The 13,954-nt window shown below is 38.4% G+C and overlaps 1 protein-coding gene across 1 annotated transcript in view; it reads left to right on the top strand.

Moving 5' to 3' along the window:
- Positions 1-3,625: 3,625 nt before the first annotated feature.
- Positions 3,626-13,954, top strand: part of LOC119653792 (protein PRY1-like) — a 131,604-nt gene continuing 121,275 nt past the window's right edge. Inside the window, exon 1 of the mRNA XM_038058798.1 lies at positions 3,626-4,746. Within this exon, the coding sequence (XP_037914726.1) occupies positions 4,538-4,746 (209 nt within the window). The 5' untranslated portion in view covers positions 3,626-4,537. The remainder of the gene's footprint in view (positions 4,747-13,954) is intronic.

Here is a 13,954-nt window from a genome sequence, read left to right as displayed (position 1 = left end):
TGGTGTCGATACTCACAAGCAGGAAACACCGCTAAAATCTGGATTTTCCAAAAGACTGCCTGCAACATAAGGAAAAGAGTAGGATCTACAAAATCGATTGCCCAAAATACAATCAGGTCTACGTCGGACAAACGAAAAGGTTAGTAGCAACCAGCAGCATTAAAGGAAGGATGAGAAGCGAGTGAAATAAAACCGTTAATAGCCAAGTACATGGTTAACAACAACCACAACATCACTTCGGGGGGCTACACACGGTACGATAAACACGGACTGTGGACATCCTGAAAAGTTTGGAAATACCTAGACTGGGATTGTCCCATCCCAATTCAATAATTAATTAATCGTTTAACTAATAAAACTTCCTAAATATCGACATATGCCATTAAATATATTCGGGTCGTCCTTCATTGAAAAATGATCTGCGCTTTTTACTCTTTTGGAATGATGGTGATATGGTGTCCTGTTCTCTTATTTTGGTCGCTATGGAAAGATGGGTGTGTTTCGACTTCTGCTAGAAGCTGAATGAGAAGGGTCCATTGAAACGTTTAATAGCTTTATTTTAAAATGCTAATTTACCGTTTTCCTCTGCCTTTTAGGGGGATTATACTTTCATAGGCAGTCTGGGAAGAGTCTTTCAGATGCCCTCCGACCTGATCCATATTTTTTAAGGGTTTGTGTAAAACAAAACCTTATTAAAATCGGTTTACTGACTGTCTGTTATGTAGATGTACTTTACTCAGAAAGACTTACTTCTGTTGATATGAAATTTGGTCAGAAGGTGAGAACTGTGAACCCCGGCGGATGCAACGAGTAACATCGTTGAGTATAAGGGCGGGTACTCTGTTGAAGTACGTTGATTTCAAAGATAATTTCGTTTCTGTTTGAAAGAGTAGTATGCATCCACATGTTATGGTGGCTTGTCATACTATGCACACCGGATGATATATGATTAAAAATCGTGACGAAGTTCTCTCTCCACTTCTTTCGCCGCTCATCATCATGGATGAATCTTTTCCGTATGGTAGTTTAAGGAGCAGTGTCCCGTTAAAAGCCTTACTAGGGTTTTCATGTCCCACTTCTTACGGAGCAACAAAAATGCTGCTCTGGCAACCCCAGGTTCTTCCATAAAGATTTTCGCCTGCCGGCAAGAGTTCAAACTTGCAATTTCACCCTTCAAAGTATACTTGATCATGGATTGTCGGATGCGAAAAGCTGGTTGTGACCATACCATTGTGCATTCAGTATCTTCGCAAGCCAGTCTGTCAGCCTCCTTCTTGCCAGCGATGTTTGAGTGCCCCGTTCAGTCGGCCAAGTTTCAGCAGCACCTGATGACAACTCCACACCAACTGGATTGATATGTCGTTGCTGTTAGTGCTGATAATGCTGCCCGACCATCGGAACAGATTCGAAAGGTGCGACCCTCCATTTTTGTCCCAGATATTCAGCTGCTGCCAATGAAAAAATGTATATATCCCAGAGAATTCGGTATCCCGACGAAATTGATAAGACTGACTAGGCTGACTTTGACCAATGTACGAGGCCAGATAAAAGCAGCAGGATCACCCTCAAGACCATTCGACATCAACAATGGTCTACGATAAGGGGATGCCCTATCATGCGTCTTCTTTAACTTGGCCCTGGAGAAAGTGATCCGTGATGCTGAGGTAAATACACAAGGTATGATCCTCTTTAAGTCCACCCAACTATTGGCTTATGCTGACGATATCGACATCATGGGAAGAATCACCCGAGACGTATAAACTGCCTTCATCCAGATCGAGCAGGCGACATCAATGAAGGCAAAACAAAATATATGGTGGCAACGTCCGCTCGAAACGTCTCACCATAGGGTCAACGCTCTTACTGTACAAGACTATGATCTTGCCAGTCCTCATGTATTCCTCGGAAACTTGGGTTTTTCTCCGAAGAATTTTTGGCTCCCTACATGAGGATGGACGATTCTGTAGCCTACATAACGATGAAATCTATGAACGATACCATGACCGTCAGATTGTGGATAAAATCCGGCTGAATAGGTTACGGTAGGCGGGTCACTTAATCCGTATGGATGAGGATGGTCCAGCCCGGAAAGTCTATAAGGGCAATATCTATGGTAGAAAAAGAAAACGAGGCGGACCCTGCCTAAGATGGAGCGATGGCGTAGGTGAGGATGCCAGACAGCTTTTAGAGATATCGAATTGGTGGACCTCGGCGCAAAACCGAGATTTCTGGAGTTTCTCATTAAGGCAGGCCTAGACCGGATACCGGTTGTTGCGCCGTTGATGATGATGATGAGTATATGTACAAACGTGTATCTTAAAGTTTCGCAAAATATGACGGAATGCTTTGCATTCTTAGCTGTGTAAGAACGGAAAATCGTGCATAGAGAGTTTCTCACATTAGATGAACATAAAACCTTTATACTCGAAGCGCCTAGCTTCCGATATTCCGACTTGTTTAGAATTCAATTGATCCTGTCGTATGAAGGAAAAATTAGTCATTTTTGATTGTTTGCTTTTTGAGTGGAGTTTCATATCCCATCGAGGGTTAATGTTAGGAATGACTTTCTTATCAATATTCGTCACACTTCCAGTAGATAAGGAAATATGTATATGCGAAGCATATATAGCCATAATTCAGTCATAATTTTGTATACTAAAAGTAAGCACTTTTCCCGAATGCCAACATTACCGGTGCCGACTAGATTTTCAATAGTTGATTTCGGTTTTATTCTGTAGCAAAGTCGTTGACCATTTTCAAGCTCTCTATTCCCTTCTTGTTTTAAGTTTACAACCTATAATTTCCGTTTCCGAATTCGAAGCAAGATTTCCTACAGTGTGAGATAATTACAACCGAAAACTTTCTTATCTCTATTTATGTATTCCCCATCGATGGGGACATGCATCCAACATTTCCACCGAAAACTGTTGGATGCGTGCGAACCACCCCCGAAGCTCTCGACAGGGCCGACTGCAGAAAACTCAGATGGCAGCGAAAAGCTCAGCCATGGATTCGGTGTGTGGGTATTTTTAGGTGAGCCCACAGTAGATCTACTATAGGCAGTACCCTTACAAAAATGATCCCACTTGCAAATGTGCTTGCAGAAGCTTATCTGTACACATCAGAGACGCTAAACAAGGAAAAGGCATAATATTCGTCAAATCGTATTGGTAAGAGAGAGATCGGTGAGCTCTTGCTATTCTGGTACTACGGCGTGCTCACCCATATAGCAAAAAGTTGTTTCACGTATTCACTTATACATAAGCAAAAACTTGCCAATCTCACCAATACATTGGCAAGTCCGGGCGGTATGTCAAACACAGCTGATCGGGTTTTCGGTACATCTCGCTCATGCTCAAGGGCAAAACAATTTGAAATCGTGTGTACTCGCATTGATTTCCCCCCTTGAGGAGCAAGGGGGAGTGAGGTAGCTGTCTAGTATCTAACTGTGGGTGAGCCTTTCTTCTTTGACATACTATTTTGTGCAGGAGCATGTGCAATTTTGAATCCAAATTTCGCCACTCGGTGCTCTAGTGTTGCCATAGTGCGTGGGCGTGAGACAGAATTCAGTATACGAACATGTTGTTATTTAGCTGTGGCGGTTGTTTCTTTTTTAAATAAAAGTTTAACATAGAGCGGAATACAAAAATTACATTCAGTAAACAAGTAAAGTCAACAATTATGGTGTCGTGTAATTGCAAGTAGAGTTGGCAACGGAAAATGGTTTGATGTAGTTTGCGAATGTACAGCCCGCAAGGATAAAGGTTTGGATCCCAGTCCAAGAGGGTGTTGTTCGTAAAAGCTCACTTCCGCATGTGGCTGTGGTACTGTAGGTCAGGCAAAATTGCGAGTGCGGATACCCTTCATAGCGTTCACCATCCAAAGCGTAACAAGCGTTGATATAACCCAGTGGCACGAGAATGAAATCCCTCAGTCCGAGTCTAGACACGGAATTCGCAACATTGCCTATAATCATAAAGGATAATCGCAAGTGACAAGAAGCCAAAAGGAAAAGCTCGCAGGGAGGAAATCCATCAAAACAAATCCTTTCCTTTCTCTCTTTCCACTTTCCCTCGACCACTTTTCTCATTTCCGTCTTATCCCTGAAACTGTAACTTCGATTGTTCTTCAGGCTCTTCATCTTTCGTGTAAACTTTTAACAAGTGTAAATATAACACCATCCAGTGCGAACAACAGTGGGGTAGTTTCTATTGTTAAGTGCGAACAGCTCGACTTGTGTTTTTCCGGCCCTTACTCTAGAGTTTGGTGAAGTGTAATTGTCCTTTCAATCCAGATATAATCGAGAAACCTTTTTACTACGACTGATATTCGTTCGTAAGGAAATAGTTGAGAGTGTTGAGACAGAGCTTCCCTTGCATCTCTAGTTTCGAGCCTGTGGCAGAACGAGTTAAATTGAATTTTGTACAAGTTTCCGAAGAGGATTATTGTTCTGTTCGAACACAAGTGCTTCTATTTCGCAAAGTGTTAATTAATTGAAATAGATTTGTCAGCAGGAAGCGCCCGACTCCAGTAGAGAATGGCCATCAGTTCCAATTTCGGCGCAGCTGATAGTATTGAATTAGCACCAATGAGTAAACAAACGAAAGGAAGCCTAAGCCTCACGCCCAAGATGAAACGAGCCGCAGCATCCAAGAAGCTGCAATTCTCAACGCCGGAGTACAGCATAACGCCGATTTCAACGATTCCAGGTCCTAGTAGCCGGTTCACTATACCTAGCCGCAAAAGGTAGGTTGGGGGTGTTATTGAATTAACTTTTCCTTAGAGAAGTTTCCATTATTTGATTGCGAATGGGAAGCATTGCTTAAGTATGTCCAACAAACTTCCCTCGAAAGACGTATTGATTGGAAAAGTACAGTTCATTTTCAATTTCGTCTGACTATCTATATAAGTTAGTTGATAAAGGTGAATGAACAAATTCTCAGTTCGGACGTTATTTCCACATACGTATTTGCACATATTCCATCTATTTGATATAACTAAAATAAAAGTTAGGACGAATGCGAATAACCAACAACATTTCCAACATTTCTATTCTATGTTTTGGTGGATTCGATCTCATGAATCGCTTACTGCCAGTTTACCTAATTTATACCACATCTAATAAATCACAAACCCGAAATGAATTAGAAAATCTTCAAAGGAAAACCCTTTTCGGCGAAAATAAGAACATCCAACTACCTATCTGCAAATGCCAATGCAGAGAAAAATATTTGTTTTTGTTGGTTTGTAGCGTTGAACTTTTCGGTTGTCCTGTGTTTCAACTGAATGAAAAGATTGTTTTTTGATTGAGACAATCCTATTGTTTTTATCAGCATATGTCGATATTTCAGGAGCCAATTGTTCCCATCTTTAGTGCTTACAATCTCTCAGAAACTAAAATTTTACAAAGTATTGATCTCTCTATATCAAAAAACCTAGTTGCTTAAAAAAAGATTGAATAATTTCCATATATTATTATAAATCTTTGCCTCTGTCTTAAGAGTCCATTGCTGATATATATTACATAGAAAAAAAAATGTCCTGCCTGGAAATCGAATGCAAAGAAAATGGATATGAAGGTGGACAAACTGCGAACAAATTTTTGAAAGAAATCGGGTAGCCGGCAACAAAAGATATTTTTCTGCAGTTGAAAGCATCTGTATGATGTTGCTCAATATTACTTTTGGAGGAGATTATCATTAAATATTGCTTGGTAGATCTAAGAGTAGTATTCCGTTTTTACACCCTAGATCAGGGTTAACAGAATCCTTGCATTTTTCATTAATAGCTCCTATGACTACAGACAAAATAATTTTAAAAAACTCCAAGAATTTATAATGACAAAATGCGATTGGTCAATGGTCATAAGATCATCCCTAGTGGCCGGAGACGATCAAAATGGGAAAGTTATGTTAAAACCTAAAGAAAATTAACGTGAAAGTCCGTCCGCCCGTCTTTTGAGCACTTCGATCTCCCCTTTTGAACATTTCGATCCCACACGTGTTGTTTTATACTTCCGCACCGGAATCTGAAAATGAAACAAACACACGACACTTTACGTGTACCTAGCAAAAAATCCAAATGCGAGAAAAATTTGAAAATTCAAAAAAAAAAATAAAGGCTGAACTACGAGTACGTATGTGGAACCATAACACTCCGGGCGTGAATGTTGCAATTGAGAGGAAAGGTCCACAATGGATTGCGTTCTCAATTGACGCTTCTCCTGTTTCAGATGTACAGTGGTGCTGTGTTCTTGTCTTGACATCTCCTTAATTTGTGGAGTTACGGAAAAGTCCCCAAATTAAAGAGTCACTCAGGGGCTCATAATAACTTCGTCAGTAAAACGAAAATTCAATCTGTGCAAAGAGAAAATGATAACTATCAAACTTAAAACATATTAGTTTGTTGTAAAATTTTTGGCCGTTTTTTTAGTTTTTAAAACTTTTATGTTTTCCCAGAAAAGAGTATATAATTACCCAATAATGTATTCTCCTAGATTATTTACGACTTTCTTCTAACTACCGGCAATTTTTCTATCCCTTGCCTGATTTGGAGTCAAAAAATTGTTGCAGCCAATTTTGGAGTTCAATACCGTTGTTGGAGGCAATTCTACGCAGATTTTAGGAAAGTGATCGAAATAAGGGATAATCGCATGTTGCGAAATCTAGTTCATACACTGGATGAGAAAGAACTTCCCAGCCGAACATTTGCTATGTAAGGACTCGCATTCTCATGTTGTAAAATCACTTGGTAGCTGCATTCTGGTCTCTCTTTTTGTCGATATCAGCGTTGCTTGATATCAGAGATGTTGTTGAGAATAAAGTTTAATTGTCTGATTTCTGTGTCGCATTATGTAACTCATTGGATGCATGCACCTTTCCACCAAATTTGGTGTGAGTCGCTACGACCATCTCCGAGGGACATGCATGCAACGGACATACACACAGACAGACAGACGGACACACAGCCAGACAGTAAACCGATTTTAAAAAGGTTTTGTTTTACACAAAATCCTAAAAACGGCCGGAAGTTATAAACCAACCTAATAAAAATAAATAAATAAAAGTAAAATGAAAACTGAATAAACAAATTGAAGTAGCAGAAAACTAACAAAAATAATCATAGCAAGCAAAAGAAACTCATTAGGGATTGATAAGAACCATATGATTTATGAAGTAGGGCTCCTTCCCCAAATTAAATCGCTACACCTAAAGATTCTGTATTGAAGACTTTTTCATGAATTATTGTATTTTCTGTGGCAATGTCATTCATATTCATCGCTGTACTAGTTTAGATTTAAAATCAGCCTTTTACGACTTAACTACTATCTCGGCATTATTTTTATCCTATTCTCACTTATTTGTAAACAACCAGAACTATTTTTACACAGAAGAACATGTGACTTCCCTTCAAATTTGTATTAAATCACAAAATGACGACACTGCAATCCAACCTGACCGTGATTCTGCTAGATCTGGGCATATGCATGCACAATTTCTCGGTTTAGTAAGAAACAAGCATTAGAATTGCATTTCTCAATGTGCAACATGGTTTAGAATTATGGGTAAATAATAATAATGAAGGTTAAGGAATTTTCTATCGAAATGGTAAGAACTTTCCAACGGCAACTGGAAAATCCGAAAAAAAGATGGTGGTCCATGCCATGGTATCTAGGCCTCATCATATTTATCTTACTATATCTTTTTTTACAACTTTCTTTATTATTGTCTGTTCTTTTTCTATAGAACTAACAATAAGTGATCAAATTTTATGGAGTAAAGAAAACATACAAATCACGCCCTAATGTTTGGAATTTTTGATTATTCTAAGGATAACTTGAGCGGTGTTCTAAGGTACGAACATCAGTTATAACATGTTAATAAGGACCATGCAATAAGTTTCCGGTAAGAATATTTGGTATGTTTTTTGAGTCTTTCGCGATATTTTGTGACTTGACAAAGTATTTCGTCATCTACGAGAGAACTATTTAGATCTCGATGTAAGCTAATATTTTTCACGAACCAGAGTGCGTTTGCTATCATTCGTAGCAACTTGTTACTTTTTGGAATGTTGATTCCATTTAAAGAAATTAACAGGCATGTTTTCCGATTTAGAGCAAATGTAAAAATGTAACATGACAGTTTTTGCTTTAGTTTGTGCAAATTCACCCTCTCGTTTAAGTTGTTTGCGATAGAAGGATCTGGAGGCGCCGTCAGGGCTTTAATGAGAACTAAGGATCGCCAAGACGTCTTTGGATGTCAAACTCCTTTATTTCAAACGGAACGACCGACCTTCGATATAAGATTATAATATCGTATATGTTTGCCGGTCGGATCTTTTCCTGGTTGTCCGACAGTAATTATAACTGACGTTTTCCACATGTCCGGGAAGTAACTAATACATGTCATCGCGTTGAAGATCTTAATTAAGTGCTTGATAACATGGTAGCAAATAGCACTGAATTTAGTATAAAAACATTTTCCAATGAGCCGCGAGTGCAGCATCTTTTTTGGCATCATTACGAGCGCAATCTTCAATATTACTCAAAGCCAAACACATTTCGTTGATTCCCGAATGTAAAAAAGACAAAACGTTACTACGGTTTCACTTTTATTAATAAGTATATTTTCCAAGATATTTAAGAAATTGTCGCAAAAACAGTATTAGTAAGCAAATCCATCCATTTGAATGCTTACTAGCCAAACGCTAGTTCCCAACAAAAAACAAAAGCTTCCTATTCCAGTAGGAATACCTCAAGGAGGTAGACGGAGTTCTCAATCCTGTGCCTTGTTTTCACTTTAGACCTGGCTTCAGATATTAGTTTAACAATTTCGGTACTTCCCGACGATAAAGCACTCCTGGCTTCGTGCTCCACCCCACAAATTGCAACAAAAATGTTTAAAGTTCATAACAAAAGTATTAGTCATTAGCTTACAAGATGGGGAATACTCGTTAAACTCTATAAAGTTAGAAGTGACCAAAATTACCTTTAATTTTAAGCGAAAGACTTGCGCAGCCATCACATTGGATGGAAATGTTGTTTCTAAGGTCAACGACTTCATATCTATCTGAGGACCCATCTTGATCGATGAGAGTGTAACTAAATCTAAATAGAAAGCTTTTATTGGCTTCTCTGCCAAAGTGAATCTACAATTAATGTATAGCTTTTACTCTACGAAGCTGGACTAATATAGCCCAAAGCTGGGGATCAACAATCTAATCTAAAACACAGCCAGATATAAGGCAAGACTGTAAAACCGTCCGACTAAACTAGCTTTGCTAGTTTAAGATTTAGCTTGTGAAACGATTAACAAGAAAAATTTTAGATTTGCATTCTAGATTTATATTAAATTTAGTATTTTATGAAAATGTATTCGAGTACATTTCACCATGGTCCTGAATATTTACAGTGCATTCTTGATTTCTGTGGTTATGTGGTTACTGGTATGGTGGGGGGATCCCCCTACAGTTATTGCTAGTTTCGAATGTCGTGAAGATTCAATGCAGCGGTTTTTATATAGAATTGTTTCGGGTCAAAATTCTGCCGTATTTCTTTTTTTTGTTAGGTTGCAGCTCATTCTCACTTGTTCTTATTCACGCCGTTTGCTTCTGTGACTTACACCTTATTTCGATAATCAACCCTTATATTTTGTTTGAACAATTTGTCACGAAGAGATATCTTTCTTATCTATATTGTTTTGAAAGGGTCCAGCCACTCTAAGAATACTATTTATTTCCAGCTTCGTCCTGTTATTCCCGTTCTAATGAATTTAGAAGCAGGCTCAAAAGTTGCTTGTTTTAATAAGGAACTTCAGGCATCCCGGTTTTGGGTCAAGGTTCACCAATACGATATCCTGAAAAGCTGTCTGGCGTTTTGGCCTACGTCATCGCTTCATCGCAGGCAGGGTCTGCCACGTCTTCTTTTTCTACCATAAATACACTTTCATATGGATTAGAAACCCGCCCCCCACAACATGTTCAGTCCAATTTTATCCACAACCAGACGGTTGTGGTATTGCTCATAAATTTCGTCGTTATATAAGATACTATAAGCTGAAGAGGGTCACCAATTTTTCGAAGGATTCTTCTCTCGAAAGTGGCCAATAGCTCGCAATTTTTCTTCGGGAACACATGAGAACTGTCAAGATTATTGTTCTATACAGTAAGAGCTTTGATTCTGTCGTAAGACGTTTCGAGCGAAACAGTTTTTGTAAGTTGAAATAAGCTCCTTTGGCAACTCAAAACCGTGCGCGGATTTCATCCTCGTAGTTGTTATCGGTTGTGATATTTAACCCTAGATAGGAGAAATTATCAAAGTCTCGCACCATTTGCCGACTGCACGATCAGGAAGAAAGCAGTTTGTACAACTCCGGTTGTATTTCTCATATTGCCAATATGGTCAGCATAGGCCAACTACTGGGTGGATTTGAAGAGGATGGTAGTTTTTCTAGGGCTAGGTTAAAGAGGATGCATGATAGACCGTCGTTCATGTTAAATGGTCTCGAGAGTCATAAAAACAGCATCCTTTCATTTGACACTCCACATGACTATATTCGGTGAAAAAAGATCGAATGTTCTTTTGCATATATGGGGAGCTTTCCTTTAAACTACACGAAAATTTATGTCACTCACTGCATACGTGGAATTTCATAGTTCTCATATGTCCACCATAGTCGATGTTGCCGTTTCGAATAAAAGTTCATGTTACAGACAGACAGACAGTGAATCACAAAACTGTAAATTTACATAGCTATATATACATATTTGCTCTGATTTACACTCAACATTTACTTCCAAATTCTGAAACTTGGTGATCAAATCCTTGACTTTGAAGTCGAAATTCTTGTGATTTGCATCATGCATCGGGTTTCGCAGCGAAATAAGTATGTTGTTAACTTTTATCGCGACTGACTTTTCAGCAACAAGGCCTTGAATTGAAGACGCACTATGAGATCCTTACATTAAATTAATTGCCTGTAGCTGGAAACAGAAGTAACTAATCCATATTTCACACCAAGAATAATTGGTATGTAGACGAATAAAGTTGTTGAAGGAAAAATACAAACCGAACCTGAGGTTTTCGTATATCATATAATTTTCCCGATTCTGGCACCTGAATTTATACCTGAACGCGATTTCTAGATATTTGGATTATATACATATACTTTAAGCGTAAATGTTGAAATTTCCTAGCTTGATATTGAATGGAAATGGGGGATAAGCCGTTAAGTCGTCTAAGAAAGTTGAAGAAAGATTTTTATGCAGTACTTGGTTTCCAAAGTCCCTTTCGAATTTGGCTCTTTTGCTAATTGGTGTTCCGTCGTGCATGAAACCCTTAGGATTGGGTCGATTGTCGTTTCCTTGTGATGATCATTCCCATATTAATATCAGATAATATATTTTGTGTGGAAATGGTAAAAAAGCAAGTGCAAACTTTTTGTACTTTCGAAAGTTAATAATAATATAATAAGCCTGGTGCCCCGATTGACAGAGCCCCTAGTCTTGAACACGGGGCATCATCCAAACACTTTGTCTCAAACTGCTCGTTTTTTCAACCCACAACCCATCTAATTGCCAATACGATACTACATAGCATAATAACCAAAAAAGTATGATGATTTTTTAAATAGAATATTGAGGAGAAAGTAAAAGTTTCTACTTATGGATTCAGTAAAGGAATAGAGGAAGAAATTAGGACGAAGAAAACCATACGGGAAAGAAAAGGATGTATGTAAATAGATGGATAAACAAGTGAATGGAAAGATATATTCTCTGTATGCTGTGGTAGTACCAAAGAGTTCAGTACTCCATTAACCCCAGCTAACTTTTATGGCCTTGAATCTATTTCGGCTTACGTAAATCCAATGTTTCTACCAACTAAACTGATTTTGATGTTGAACGCAATTTCACATATTTCGCCATTATCACTGTTTTCCTCTATTTAGTTTTCCAGTCACTCCTCTAGTTCAACTTCCGCATTTTGTATAGTACGGCGCTTATCACGTAGATAAAGTACCCCTCAAATTATTCTGATTTATTTTGATAATATTTTCAAACCAGGCTGTCATAAACCACGATAGTTTATTTAATTAGAAAGCCTGTTTTTTAGGGAGCCAGTCATTTTCGAGTAAGAAAGAAAAGAGAAGATTTTAAAGGCGAAAGCCTATTTTTAAGGTTTTATGTAAAAATCCTGTCAACTTAGATACAAGAGCGCATTTTGTTTAGGCTCAGCGACCGTTTCACAGATAGCTCCACCAATGCTAGTATTTTCTTGGTTCGTCTTGAGTTATCATTCTTCCGCCAAGCTTCCTTCTTACCTGACCATCATTTTCCTGCACCCACGCTTCGTTTATATAAATTTCATATCTCGACATCAATTGGTATTATAATTTACAAATGTTCCCTCCTTACAACGATCATGGATGCAATTTCCGTTATTCCATTATTCTCATTATCTTTTCACTTATTCAGCTATTCATCTAACTCTTCCGCTAATGCTTATTTGGTGTTAAATGACCATTAAAAGGATAACATTATATCAAATTGATTTATTTCAGTCCCATGCTGAAAGTATCTACATATACACAACTAGTCGTATCTCCTAGCACAGATGGCACCCACAAACTATGGGAGAGAATAAACGGGAAAACTATTTGGAGCTTGGTAGTCGGATTAGTTTTATTTTCAGAGATTTTCTCGATTTTCTTCCGTGGTAAAAATAGCAGCAGCTGGATGGTTTGAGGATTTGCTGTAATAAAATGAATGAATCTAATCGTGTCGTAGTATTTGGTTGGAAGATGTTGAGTGAAGAAGGAAAGGATCTCATTAGCGAATTTAGTGCTTACGGCGAGTGTCTACATGGTAGAGAAAGATTATATCAATGGCTGCTTTTGTAGCTGGATGTTATGCGGACTTTTATTAAATTGTAGTTTGTTGGTAGTGAAATGAAACATCCAAATGCAGTATTTAAGATACTACGGCAAACGGGTCATTGAACCCGAATTCTTATAGTGTTGCCTTTGGTTGTTCTGCAGAATCATTAATCAGTGTAAAAAGGTCGTTCGTTCATGACCTTGTAGGATGTGTGTTTTAATAGAGAGATGTTATCTTCCTGGAAAATTATGATATTATTCTTGTTATGCCTTTGAGCAGTAATCTCATGCCTATCTCAGGTCCTTTATTTGAACTTTCTTATATGTGTGTTCAGATTGTCTATGGATACATATGAGTAGGTCAGAGCTCTAGCGGGTTGAATCATTTACCCTTTTGAGGCCTTTGTGGAAAACAAATCTTACTCAAATCTGTTCACTCTTTGTCTGTTTGGTGCTTTTAATGTGAGCGCCTTTTTTTAAGGTTTTGTGTAAACACAAAACCTTATTAAAATCGGTTTACTGTCTGTCTGTCTGTCTGTCTGTCCGTCTGTCTGTCCGTCTGTCTGTCTGTCTGTCTGTCTGTCTGTCCGTCACACGCATTTTTCTCGGAGACGGTTATAGCGATTGACACCAAATTTGGTAGAAAGGTGGGAACTGTGAACGCTCACGCATACAGTGAATTACATCCTTTTACGTTGAATTTAAGGGGGGGTCCCCATACATGCAAAAGGGGGGTGTAAAATTTTTTTTCATCAAATATAGTCATGTGAGGTATCAAATTAAAGGTCTCGATAAGTACTTTTCAAAGCCGGTCTTAGTTTTGACATTCGTTGAAAGGGTGGGGGGCGCGGGGGGTTGAAAGTGATCACTTCTTCAAGGGGGCCATTCTCGGAAACTACCAAACCGAAAAATCTGAAAAAAATCAGGAGGCTGCCACTATATGGTGCCTGGGCTCCGAAATACCTTCCATGCCGATATCTGTTTAAATAAAGTTAATAATAGTATATTACTACAATTTTTTGTAATTTGTTAGACACCCCCCTTAAGTTCATCCTAGTACCCTGTAATTTTGCGGTGATATA

The sequence above is a fragment of the Hermetia illucens genome, chromosome 4 (assembly GCF_905115235.1).
Source record: "Hermetia illucens chromosome 4, iHerIll2.2.curated.20191125, whole genome shotgun sequence".
Taxonomy (NCBI): domain Eukaryota; kingdom Metazoa; phylum Arthropoda; class Insecta; order Diptera; family Stratiomyidae; genus Hermetia; species Hermetia illucens.
This window is presented reverse-complemented; position numbering and strand designations above follow the sequence as displayed.